The sequence below is a fragment of the Aptenodytes forsteri genome, unplaced genomic scaffold, assembly GCF_000699145.1.
Source record: "Aptenodytes forsteri isolate BGI_AS27 unplaced genomic scaffold, ASM69914v1 Scaffold404, whole genome shotgun sequence".
Classification (NCBI taxonomy): Eukaryota; Metazoa; Chordata; class Aves; order Sphenisciformes; family Spheniscidae; genus Aptenodytes; species Aptenodytes forsteri.
Genome location: NW_008795629.1, coordinates 1,674,771 through 1,687,031, shown reverse-complemented (window position 1 = coordinate 1,687,031; position 12,261 = coordinate 1,674,771). Strand labels below are relative to the sequence as shown.

Sequence of the window (12,261 nt, the reverse complement as noted above, 5' to 3'; positions counted from 1 at the left end):
CTCACCCTACAGGTGCCATGTCACCCACCCCACCTCTCCAGGCGGCACTGCCAGCACCTCCCTGCTCCTACGGGACCTGGTGCCAAACCAGTCCCTTCTTGCCCTGCCCGCAGCACACGGAGCAGCCAGCCCCGAGGCCCCCACCCCGCCGGGTCAGGCAGTCACGAGAGACATGGGGGCTCAAACCACACCAGCAGCCGGCAAGACGCCGCTCCTGGCACAGCTACGGCATGTGTTTGGGGCTGGCACATGAGGCGGGCACCCGGGGAGGAAGCTGCGGCAGCGCAGTCATGGGCTGGGGCAGGTTCCCAGCAGCAAGCCAGCAGCGGGACTTGCCCGCTGGAGGCTCAGGTTTGCTCCCCACCCAGGTTATTGTGCAAATCCCCCCATGCAGGTGTTCGTTGCCCCCCTTCCCACCAGCCACAAGAAAGGGCTGTCGCTCGCGAGCCCCCTTCCTGCCCGTGGGGTGCCCCAGGGGCAAGAAGGGGACCGGAGGCAGGTGGCAGGGACAGGCCACCGCACACACAGCATGGGGGACTCCCGGCGGGGCTGACGGGCAGAGGGGTTACAAGTCGGTACTGCAGCACGAGTGACAGGGCTGTGGGAACCACAGCTCATCTGCACGGTGTAGGATGAGAGTAGCGGCTGTGGGACTCCCAGGCCACGCTGAAGACCCCCCGGTCCCAGCACCACTCAAAGACACGCACGCACGGTGTCCTGTCTCTGCTTCTAACTGGTTGTCACCTGAGGCTAACTACGAGGTCCTCAGGCAGTCATGGGAACTGGGAAGGGGTTTACAGTGTCACAAGCAGCCTGGAGTTACCACACAGTGATGCTCACCTTTTTTTTTTTCCAATGCAAGAACCAGGGGCATCCCATGCAAGGAGAGGCGAGCAGGGGGAGAGCAAAGGGAGATGCTGCCTTTTTCAGTGCATGGGCAATCCTGGGCACTCCTTGCCACAGGGCGCTGCAGATGCTAAAATCTTACGTGAGTTCAGAGAAACCAGAGAAATTCATGGATTAAAAAATCATCAAGCGCTACTCAGTGCAATGGCTGTCCTGCAAAGGGACGCCCGGGCTGCCCGCAGAGGAGCGGGGAGGGTGTGCTGGGGGCTGTGCACTCCCTGGGCACCTGCCCTGGCCACGTACCTCCCCACTGGGAGAAAGGCCTCTCCTTGGCATCGCAGCGAGGTGCAGCTCCGAAGCAGCAAACCTGTACGCTGGTCTCCCTGGTGCAGATCCCCCATCCATCCCCGCGTGCTCTCTGGCTGCTCTTGCTCAGCGATCAGGAAACCCAAGCACGTTCCCCCACAGGCTGCCCAGGCATGTCACCCCCCCAGGACACCCTGTATCCCACCCGCCTCTCAGCCCCTTCCTTCCGGGGGGACACCAGAGCGAGCAGGGGCAAACGGGAATGGCTGCTAATTCTTCCCAGCCCAGCCCAGCCGTAGCCCTCCAGGGATCAGCCTCACAGCGATGGAGGGAGCCAACTCCTTCCTGCCTGCGAGCCAGCTGCATCAGCCTGGCCCCAGGAACACGGGCGGCTGTATTTTCATTGCAAATTAGAAATCAATCATAGCAGGAAATTCCCATGCTGAGAACACCCTGGCTATTATTATTTTACAGCGCTCAGAGGTGTTCTGGGCACTTAGAAAGACGTGGCCCTTTCAGGGTATTATGGGGCAAATTAGTTTTAAAGGCGGTTGTAGGAATGTTGGACATTTGGTTTCCGGAGCAGGATGGGCACAGGTGGAGGCTGTGGGGCTTTGTGCTACTTTTGGATACACCACCACTCCGCAAAGAGGGAATCAGCACGCTCCGGAGTGAACACCTCTAGCCTGACCCCAGCTTTATTAATAACAAGTAATTAATATGAGAGCGGATGTGCCTTGTGTCTCTGAAGACCTTTTAAGATGTGATTATGTTGTGCTAATCTCACCCCAAAGTACTTCCCTGTTTAGACTGCGCTGGGCCATTAAATATCTGAAAAGCCAGTGAAGACCCCCCCCTCGCCGCCCCGGGAAGTGCTCGGGGTCTGTTCCCCAGCAGCCAGGCCCCACTTTCAAACCCTCTAAATCAAGTATTAAGTCAAGCCCATCTGGACTGCCAGGAAAAACACTCCTTTCCCCTCATCTGTGTCTCATTACCCACCGTGCCAGCCCCAGCCCCGGAGCCGCTCGCTCCATCCCGCCCAGATGTGCTGCCCCGCACTCGCCTCCCGTATTTCACAGCCGTCAGCAGGACTTCAAGGAGCAGCCGAAGGGCCTGTAACACTGCACAGGCTCTTAGTAAAGACATATATCCAGGTCCCTAAGGCAGAGCCGCAGGCACATGCCCTAACGCGAAGCCCCTTTCCCCCTCCCTTGGTCTTGCACCAGGCAGGGGAGCTGGGGCCCTTGGGGCTCCCTGGCCAGGAGGTTTCTGAGCCACTTCCCCGCGGCTCTTTGTCCAGCACGTGTCCAGACTATTGATTTTCAGGGGCTCTGCCCCTCGAGACCTCCCAAAGCCAAGCAGCCCCTATGCCCTGCACCTGGGGAAGGGCACCCAAAGGCAGAGCAGGGCAGAGCAGGCACTGGGGGCAAAGGCGAGGAGTTGAAGACAGACACCTGCAACTCTGTAGTAACCGGGGTGATTAAGTTTGGGAGCAGCTCACCTGGCACAGGGCAAAGTCAGCACTGAGCCTAGAGAAAATAAGGTACCCAAACACCCAAACCAAGGAACAACGCCTGTGTTCATTGGCTCAAAAATCTCCTGGGCTAATGCTTTCTAGTGAAAGTTTCAGCACTTCCAGAAAACCCGCAGAAACAGCCGCTTTTGTTTAAGTTTGGCGCTTTCCTGGCCCTGGCAGCAGCCCAGGACTGCAGAGGTGAAGGCGCACATCAAACCTGCATTGACGAGGAGAGCTATCCCTCTCCTCCCGAGCTTAAGAAGAGCTGGTGCTCAGCCTGCAGTCGGGGCTCAGCGTCAGGTGAAGTTATCGTATGAGCACCACGTGGCCAGCCGTGCTCAAACATTACTCTTCCAGAGAGGCCAGGGCAGGCAGCATCGCAAAGAGGTTTTGGGGGCACGAGGTTTAAAAAGGGGGGAAGAAAAGCATGTCTATTGTCTCCCTGTGTCGCTGCCTGCAGGAGGGTGTGCAGCCCTTGTCCTACGCCGGTCCCTGATGGCCGGCACTGACTGGGGACCCCACGCTCCAGCAAGCAACAGGAATCCCCTGCAGCAGGTCACAGCGAGAAAAGCCCTGGGATGAAAATACTCCTGTTGCCAGCCCTTCAGTGCACGGCAGAGATGCAGGGGAGGCTTTAATATCAGTGAGGAGGAAAGGGAGAAAGAGGGGGAAGAGGTCAGAGCATTATGACGGACGGACGGGCACTGACATATCCCGTAACAGGGAAGAAGCCGCGGCGCAGGGTGGGAAGCCTTGGGAAGTCCTTCCCCAAGGGCTGCTTGCACCCTGCAGGTACCTGCCAGGGATGGGGAGGAGATGCAGGCAGGAGCCCCGACCAGACCTTGCAAGCAACAGTGGACCGTGCCCGAGGTCCAGCGAGGTCCCCAACCGGCCGGGTGCGGGGTCTCCGGCATTTCGGTGTGGTGCCTCCGGTGACCCTGGGCAGGCGGTGGCAGCCACTGCCTGTGTCAGGATGCCATCTAGTGTCGCTTGGTAGAAGGTCCCGCAGACAGTGACACCGTGCATAGGTTCCCCAGGCTTGCAGCATCTCCAGGGACCAGCTGGAAGGCACCCCGAAACAGCCTGGGTGCTGGAATACCCACCCCTGGGGGACTGCACCTCACTGATGCTGGTCCACACCCCATGACATAGGCACCCCGTCGCCAGCACAGCTCCAGACCCCAAAGGAGGGCGATGGGCATTGCCAAAATCGTGCAGGGGCAGCAAAGCTCAAAGCGGTGCCCAGGCTTGCTCGGGGGACCCCGGGGCAGCCAGGGCTCGGAGACTCAGCAGCCTCACCGGCAGCATGGGCTGGCCCTGGTGGCAGGTGGCTTGGTGAAGGAGAAGGGCGAGCATCCCCCATAGCAGCATGCAGCCTGCCTGCAGCACCAGCGCAGCCAGGCCCAGGAACAGGGACACCCGGCAGTGCCGTGGGCTGGACCGCAGGGTGAAGCCCCAGGTATGACGGCTCCTGGGGGCCAGGGGTGGGGAGGCCGGCCAGGGGCTCATATGGTCTGGCGGCGGGGGGACGGGAGGCGTCGGGAGCAGGATGGTGCCTGCAGGGGTGGGAGCATGTTGGGGGGCAGTGGGAGTGGGCTGGGTGCCAACCATGGACAAGCCCCGCACAGTGGCATGGACCCGCTCCCCGTCTGGTGCAGGAGGCTGGTGGGACGGGGATTGCGAGGCCAGCGGGACCATGCCTGGAGCAGCAGTTCTGAGGGGTGGCCAGAGTGCCGTGGGAGGGACTGAGACAAGAGAAATGCTGGGTGTCCCCCATGGGATGGTGGCTGGCCTCTCCGTGGGCACCATAAGAGCAGGAGGCACTTGTCTGGTGGTGGCTGCCAGCAGGCTGGTTGGCACCGGTGTGGTGGCAGAAGCTAGAGCGGACAGTGCAGGCTCTGGGCTGGTGGCCCCAGGAGGCTGTAGGCTTATGATGGATGGAGTTGGGCACAGGCTGAAGGCTTCCTGTGGCACAGCTGGCGATAGGGTGGTGATGGAAGTCTTGGGCAGTATGGTTGATGATGGGGTGACAATGGAGGCCTTTAGCAGCACAGCTGGTGATGGTGTGTTGATGGAGGTCTCTGGCAGTACAATTGGCAATGGTGTGCTGATGGAGGTCTCTGGCAGTACAGTTGGTGATGGTGTGTTGATGGAAGCCTTGGGCAGCACAGTTGGTGACAGTGTGTTGATGGAGGCCTTCGGACGCACAGTTGGTGATGGGGTGGTGATGGAGGCCTTCAGCAGCACAGCTGATGATGGGGTGGTGATGGAAGCCTTCAGCAGCACAGCTGATGATGGGGTGGTGATGGAAGCCTTCAGCAGCACAGCTGATGATGGGGTGGTGATGGAGGCCTTTGGCAGCATGGTTGGTGATGGTGTGGTGATGGAGGTTTTGGGCAGCACAGTTGGTGATGGGGTGGTGATGAAAGCCTTCAGCAGCACAGCTGATGATGGGGTGGTGATGAAGGCCTTAGATGGCATGGTTGGTGACGGAGCAGTGAAGAAGGCCTCTGTTGGCATGGTTGGCAATGTGGCAGAGGTGGCCACAGGCGACAGCATGGTTGGCAGTGCCATGATGGGAAAGGCTGCCAATGACAGCATGGTTGGCGCTGCCGTGGGCAAGGCTCCAGGTGACAGCAAGGTTGACATCCCTTGTGATGATGTGGAAGTGAATGGCAGAGATGAGGTAAAAGCAGCTGAAAGAGGCAGAGTAGCTGGGCAAATTAAGTGGTCGTCCCTCAACGATGTCACTGCTTGCCCTGCCAGGTGGGGTGGACTCTTGCATGACAGTTGGGTGGACAATTTGACCTTCTCACTGTTGCCCAGGATCCAGCTGTGCAGGTAGCAGAGGTTACAGTCACATCTCCACGGGTTCCCACTCAGATACACTGAGCTGAGCTTCTTCAGGGGGTCCAGGAGACCTCGGGGGACACTCTCCAGCTGATTCTTCCGAAGGTTGAGGGTTTTCAGATTTGGGAGAGAAGCAAAGACCTCATCATCCAGAGCAGAGAGCTGATTTGTGTCCAGCTGGAGGTCTGAGAGCTTGCTGAGCCCAGTGAAGGCTCCTCTTGGTAGGGCTGCTAGCTGGTTGTGGGACAAGATGAGTTTGCCAAGAGATGTGAGGTTGACAAAGATGCCGTCTGGAAGTGTGGCCAAACTGTTCCTGCCCAGGTCCAGCTCCCGCAGGTGTGGCATGGTGTCAAAAAGGCAGCAGGGGAGCTCCGTAATGTTGTTTGAACCCAGAGTCAGCAGCTTCAATTTGTTTAAACCAAAAAAGCCCTGAGGTGGGAGAACCCCAATGAGGTTGTTGTCCAAGAGGAGTTTCTCCAATTGAGACAGGCTCCTCAGGAGCATGGGTGGCAGCACCCTGAGCCTGTTCCTCTGGAGGCTGAGCTCCAGCAGCTCCAGCTGACTGTCTAGCAGCCCCTCTGGGAGGTCCTGCAACTCATTCTCATACAGCCGGAGAACTCGCAGACGGGGGAGTTTGCTAAAGGCATCCCCAGGAAGAGTCGTGATCCTGTTTCTAGCCAGATCCAAAAATGTTAGATTGACGAGAGAATCAAAAACTCCTTCTGGAAGAGAAGGGATTGCATTGATGTGCAGGGAGAGCTCTCCCAAATTTTCCAGCCCATCAAACAGGCCTTTGGGGATGTATCTGAGGTGACTATCTCTCAGCTCCAGCCTCTGCAAGCTTGGGAGGTTTTGGAAAGTGCCCACAGCTAGTTCTTCTAACGAGGCACCAGATATCTCCAAGTCCCTCAGCTTCTCCAAACTATCAAAGGCTCCGGGTTCAACTGTCTTGATCTTGTTGCCAATAAACAAAATCTTGATCAGGTTGGGCATGTACCTGAAGGCACCTTTCCTTATAGCAGTGATGCTGGTTTGCACAAAGATCATCTCAGAAATGAAGGGCTTTGCAATCTTTGGGATCTCTTTGACGTCATTTTTTGTCCCTCTGTAGACCTCCTGGTAGTCTTTGGGCATTTCATATAGATCTTCACCCAGGATTTGATCTTGGCATTTATGGGGGTGGAAGGAGAGGAAGAAAAGGAAAAGGAAATGCTGGTACATTGTCCTGAAAAAAAGGTTTCAAAAATCAGTTATGAAGAACAAAAAAAAATAATCTCTGTCCACAGCTCATGAACTGTGGTACCATGCTGTCGTCCAGCTCTCAGGAGTCTTCTATTCACATATCATAACTAATTTTATGAGAAAGAGAGAGACTGTACAAGCCAATGTATGCTGCATTTACAAGAGTTCACTGCTGTTGGTACCAAGGGACGGAGAGGTAGGGAGAGCGAGCCAGCTCATGGCTTGGCACCGGGAAACGCTCCGGGAAGGGCAAGGGCTGGAGGGTCTGTTCTCTGACCGTCCTTCTCCCATGTTTGGGCTGTAGGCTCGGCATCTGGGTGAAGAAGGCAAAGTGCTGCTGCCCATTAGTGCTGCCCCAGTGGGTCCAGTTACTCAGCAGGGCAATAGCCCATTCATGCAACAACAGAAGCAGTCAGCCCTGCGCTTGCTAATGAGGGACTAAAAAGGGTCCCAGGAGCCAGCCAAGACCAGATGACCTTGTTTACTCAGAATTTCCACACTGTGCTGGATAGACTTGCTATTTCATTGGTGCTTCTCTCAGTTCAGGGGAGTCATTTAAAGCATTGCTTCTAAGCATCTCCTTTTCAGGATTCTTGCTAATTGCATCACATTTTGGCCTTGGTTATGCAGCTCTGTGAGATAGAAATGGTTAACTTGTGAGCAGCAACCAAGCTTTAGAGCAAGGCTCGTTAAAAGACTATGAAATGTCCACAGATGAACTCTTTAATACCTAACATTTAGGACTCTGACCTGCAGTTAGGAAGTGAAGTCACTGATGCACACCCACCAGTAGCCACGAAAAGCCCACCACTTCCATCGGGTCATTTGGAAACACTCAGCTAACACATTAGCTGGGGTTTAATGGGTGTGAGCATCGTACTGGGACAGTCGTTTCCAGCTTGTGATTCACAGCCCTGGGTGGGAGCAGGGGAAAGGGCTGTGGGTTGCTTCTTGGGTGTCCATCAAAGCTGACCATGCAAAAAAACTTATACTGGGAGGGTAAATTTGCTATGAAAAGTTCTTTTTTGAAAAATGTTGAGAGGTCAGCAAATACAGGAGGCTGAAAGCCACTGGGTTTGAAGAGAAACCGATGGGAGGTGAGGTATGTGCCAGCTGCCCCGCGGGGCTCCCCAGGGCAGAAGCCGCTGCTGATCCCTGCCCATCCTCTCCCCAGGGAGACTCGGGTGCAGGAGCCAGGGGCGCGGGTGCAAAAGTGCCTGCTTCACTTCAGCTGCAGGGGCAGTGCAATGGGTTAAATGCAGGGGTGGGAACGGCTGGGCTGGGTGCACGGGGATGAAATTCAACAGTTTTGAACTGCAAAGCTCTTTTAAAACCTTCCCTCACCCCGTCTGGCTGTGGTGGACCTCAGTGTGGTCCCCTCCTTGTCCCACCCTCCAGCAGTGCAGGGACACAGGGGGATGGCCCCAGCTCACAGCGCTGCAGCCTCTCCTGCTCCTTGGTGCAAGGAAACGATCAACAGCCCCCCAGAGCCACCCCTCCCGGCACATTTTAAAGTGCAAAAAAAGTGTTTTGCATCACTTACTTGACCGAGCACATGCCAACGAGTCCAGTCGCCGGAGCGAGCCGTGCCGTGCCGTGCGAGGAACAAGGCCACCAGACATGGGTCCCATCACCTGGCCAGCTCTTTATCCATGGCCCAGGCGCAGGGCTTGGTTTCGCATGAGGTCAGGGCGCAGGTCTGCGAGGGGAGATAAGGGACGGCCGGGGAGCAGGCAGTGGAGCTGTGCCCCCAGCATGGGAGGCTGTTTGCAGAAGTGCCTCGGAAAGGACACAGACACGTACTCCCTAGGCATTATCTGCTGGTGCCACTAGTCACATCCAGGAAAACCTGAAGATCTCCAGGCCAGCCTGTTTTGTAGCTGAAGCTCTCTGCAGTCCCATATCTCCACCAGTGTAACCCACCAGCTTCACAGGCACCACCCCCAACGACACAACAGAAAGGAGCTTTTCCTATTTAAAGCTTTTCCGGTTAAAAATATCCAGCTGTTTCCTTCCTCAAGAATTGGCTTATGTAGCTAAAGGTGCTGCTCTGAAGCCATTTGTTTAAGCTTATAAGTGATGACTTCTGTGGCCGGAGAGATACGCTGACACCCAGGCTCTGGGCTCAGCCCCGTAGCCCCACACCTCGCTGGCTGTAGGGCTGGGTGCTCCCCTCCACCCTAGCACAACTCAAAGACCCTCCTGCGGTGACACCCAGGCCTCTGGCCGGTGCAGAGCGTCTTCTGGGAAGAAACACTCTGTTTGATGCAAAGACTTAAAATGACAAGGCATCCATTGCTTCCCATTGGATAATTGCACTAGTTGCATTTAAGCATTTCTTCTTTGGTTTTCACCTGCTCTTATTAAGGTTCAGCTTGTGCTCCTAGGCTTTCCTGGCAAATTTAGAAACACTCCAAACTATTGCACATTTCCAACAGCCTTACCCCTTTCCAACATCAACCCTGTATGCATCCCCGCTTGGTAGCAGGCTGCTCCAGAGGCTGTAGGGTGGCAGAGCCAGGGTGGCCAAGGGGACGGAGCTTGCAGCAGGAGCGAGACCAGCCTCCCTGGGCCATGGACAACACACCCCACGGTGTGGCAGCTGTGCCAGGGCTGGGGAGCTGCAGCCAGCCCCAGCCTCCCTGGTCCAGGCTTGGAGATGGCCACGCCAGCATCACCTGGGAGATGGCCACAGCAGGGTGGCAGTCCCTTGTGCGGGAGAGGTGGCAGGGTGGCTGTGTGGGATCGTGTCTGGGGGTGAAGCATCGCCCACCTGCCTCCCAGGAGCTAACACAACACGGAGCCTCCACTTTGCTTCCAGCCCTCCGGCTGGGCAGCAGCCCCAAGCAAGGACCCCCCAGCTCCCCCGTTGCTGCAGGCGGGGCCGGGAAGGCTGGCTCAGAGGAAGGTGGCCAGGCGCAGGCAGGGCTCTCCCAGCTCTGCCTGGCCCAGGAGGGCCCGTGTCCCCTCGGCCGCAAGATGGTGCAGCAACACCACGCCGCAACCCCTGGCCTCGGCGCCGCCGGGAGAAGGGCTCTGCCGGCGTGCAGCTCGCTGCAGCCTGCCGGGCGCGCGCCTTGCACGCACGCGCACGCGCACGCACCCACGAACACACACACACACACACACACACGCGCACGCACGTGCATGCACACGCATTAGCTCTCTTAGGGGAGCACCCACCTTACCTGCCATCCCCTGGGCGGGCAGCTCTGCTGGGGCTTTACGCCCCCGTCTCTGCGGGTCCCCGAGCCTCTCTGGGGCAGACCACGGCGTTCCATGGCGGGGCTGTGGGCCAAGCCCTGCCAGGGTGGGTGGGGGAGACCTGCTGGTGCACAGCCCTGGGCTGGAGCCCACCCTGCAGCCAGGCAGCCCGTGCCCCTCGTTGGGCAGTTGGCAGCGCTCCCCCCACGTCTCCCTCGAAAACCCCACACTAAACCCCGTGCCCTGGGGGTCGGTGCCGGGCTGCGGCTGGGTCTCTGCACTGCCGAGGGAAACGGGGAAGGAGGTGGGGCCGGTGACCTGCAGCAGGCGGAGACGAGCACGCCAGAGAGCAGCACCTACTGAATGCCAGGCATCTGCACCCATGGGACACCACGCACAGCCCCAGCCAAGTCCCCGTCGGACCACAGCGACTTGCGCTTCCCCCAGATATGCAGCCGGAGACAGGGAGAGTTTCCTCTCTCCACCCTGGGAACTGGTTGCGCAGAAATAATATATACATTTTAATGATATTTGAAATACACAGGAAATGCATAGCTGGGAGAATAAATACCACCAGGCCAGCTCTTGCGGAGAGTTCGGTGACAGCTGGTGGCCATGGTAGGGGTAGCAGAGCGAGACGGGGTGCCAGTTCCCAGGCTAGTTCGGAGGTTGCCAATGCAAGAGCCGAGCAGAAGTGGGTGCCTGCCTGAGCCCTAGGGCGCAGGGGGGAGACCTGGTGACATGGCCTCATCCCCGCTCTGCGCCATGATGAGGATGCTGACCTGCAGCGTGCCGCAGCGGGAGCGCAGCACCCAGGCGCCCTGGTACGCTGGCCCCAGCCCCACCACCTGCCTGGGAGTAGGAAGAGGAGGGAGGCGAAGGCTGAGCCGCTGGCAGCTCTTGGTATCGCAGGCCATGCTTACGGTGCCCTCAGGGTTGCTGTAGGTGCACTGCCCCAGAGCATCCTCCCCTGGCACCCCATCCCAGCCCTCCTCCGGGGGGATGCTGGGCTCTCCCGGGCACTCCAGCTGCCCCTGGGGGACCTCCAGCAGGGACCGTCCCCGGAGGGTCGCTGGGCTGGCACAGGAGGCTTGTGTGTGGATGAGGGGTTCGGCAGAGCCCTGCAGCCAGCCCAGGAGATAGGCCAGGCGGCAGTCGCAGGCCCAGGGGTTGTCGGCCAGCCCCACACGCACCAGCTCCTTGTTGGCATCAAAGAGCCCTGGGGGCAGGCCAGCCAGGCGGTTGTGGTCCAGCCCCAGGGAGGCCAGGAGCGGCAGCCCAGCCAGCAGCCCGGGCGGCAGGCTGGAGAGGTTGTTGTGGCTCAGCTGCAGCGCCACCAGCCCCGCCAGCCCCTGGAAAACCCCAGTGGGGAGATTGACCATGGCGTTGTGCGAGAGTGCCAGGGTCTGCAGCACTGACAGGTTGGTGAAGAGTCCCTGGGGCAGCGTCTCCAGCCGGTTGCGGGCCAGCGAGAGGTGGAGGAGGTGTGGGGTGTCAGCAAGGAGGGCGGCGGGCAGGGTGGCCAGGTGGTTGCCCTCCAAGCTGAGGACGGTGAGGTTGGGGAGGGCAGCAAAGATGTCGGGGGCCAGGCTGCCCAGGGCATTGTGCTGCAGCTGCAGCCGCCGCAGCCTTCCCAGCCCGGTGAAGGCACCGACTGGCAGCTTCTCCAGCCGGTTACCGTCCAGGTGGAGCTCGGCCAGCTGGTTCAGCGCCCCAAAAGCACCGGGGGGCACCTGTGTCAGCAGGTTGTCACTGAGCTTGAGGAGGCGGAGGGTGGCGAGGGGGGCCAGCAGCCTGGCCGGCAGCTCGGCCAAGACGTTCTGTGAGAGGTCCAGGGTCTGGAGGTGCTGGAGCGGGCAGAAGATGCCAAGAGGTAGCACCTCGATCTTGTTCCCTGGCAAGCGCAGGTCCTGCAGGCGGCAGGCAGTGGCAAAGAGCCCTGGCTGCAGGGAGCGGATGGCGTTGGCACCCAGGGAGAGCTTGCTGAGGCTGGGCAGCCCCACCAGCACCCCTGGGCTGACCGCTGGCAAGGGGTTGCCCGACACCTCCAGCTCAGTGAGGCTGGGCAGCCCCCGAAAGGCGCCAGGCTCCAGCTCCTGGATGTCGTTGTTGAGGAAGACCAGCTTGGTGAGGGTGGTGCTGGAGCCCAGGGCCCCGCTGCGGACACTGTTCAGGGCTGTCTCCACGAAGAAGAGCTGGGTGGCGTTCCCTGGCAGGCCCGCCGGGATCTCCCGCATCCTTTCCTCCGAGCAGAAGACTTTGGAGGTGTCGTAGCACTGGCAGGTGGGGGGGAAGGG

General features: G+C 59.0%; 1 protein-coding gene across 1 annotated transcript in view; it reads right to left on the bottom strand.

Annotated features, from left to right (window-relative positions):
• Positions 1-3,898: 3,898 nt before the first annotated feature.
• The window catches only part of LOC103901516, a 14,686-nt gene continuing 6,323 nt past the window's right edge, over positions 3,899-12,261 (bottom strand). Inside the window, exons 3-5 of the mRNA XM_019472864.1 lie at positions 10,687-12,240; positions 10,118-10,282; positions 3,899-6,718 (exon numbers count right to left, since the gene is read on the bottom strand). Of these exons, the coding sequence (XP_019328409.1) occupies positions 3,899-6,718; positions 10,118-10,282; positions 10,687-12,240 (4,539 nt within the window). The remainder of the gene's footprint in view (positions 6,719-10,117; positions 10,283-10,686; positions 12,241-12,261) is intronic.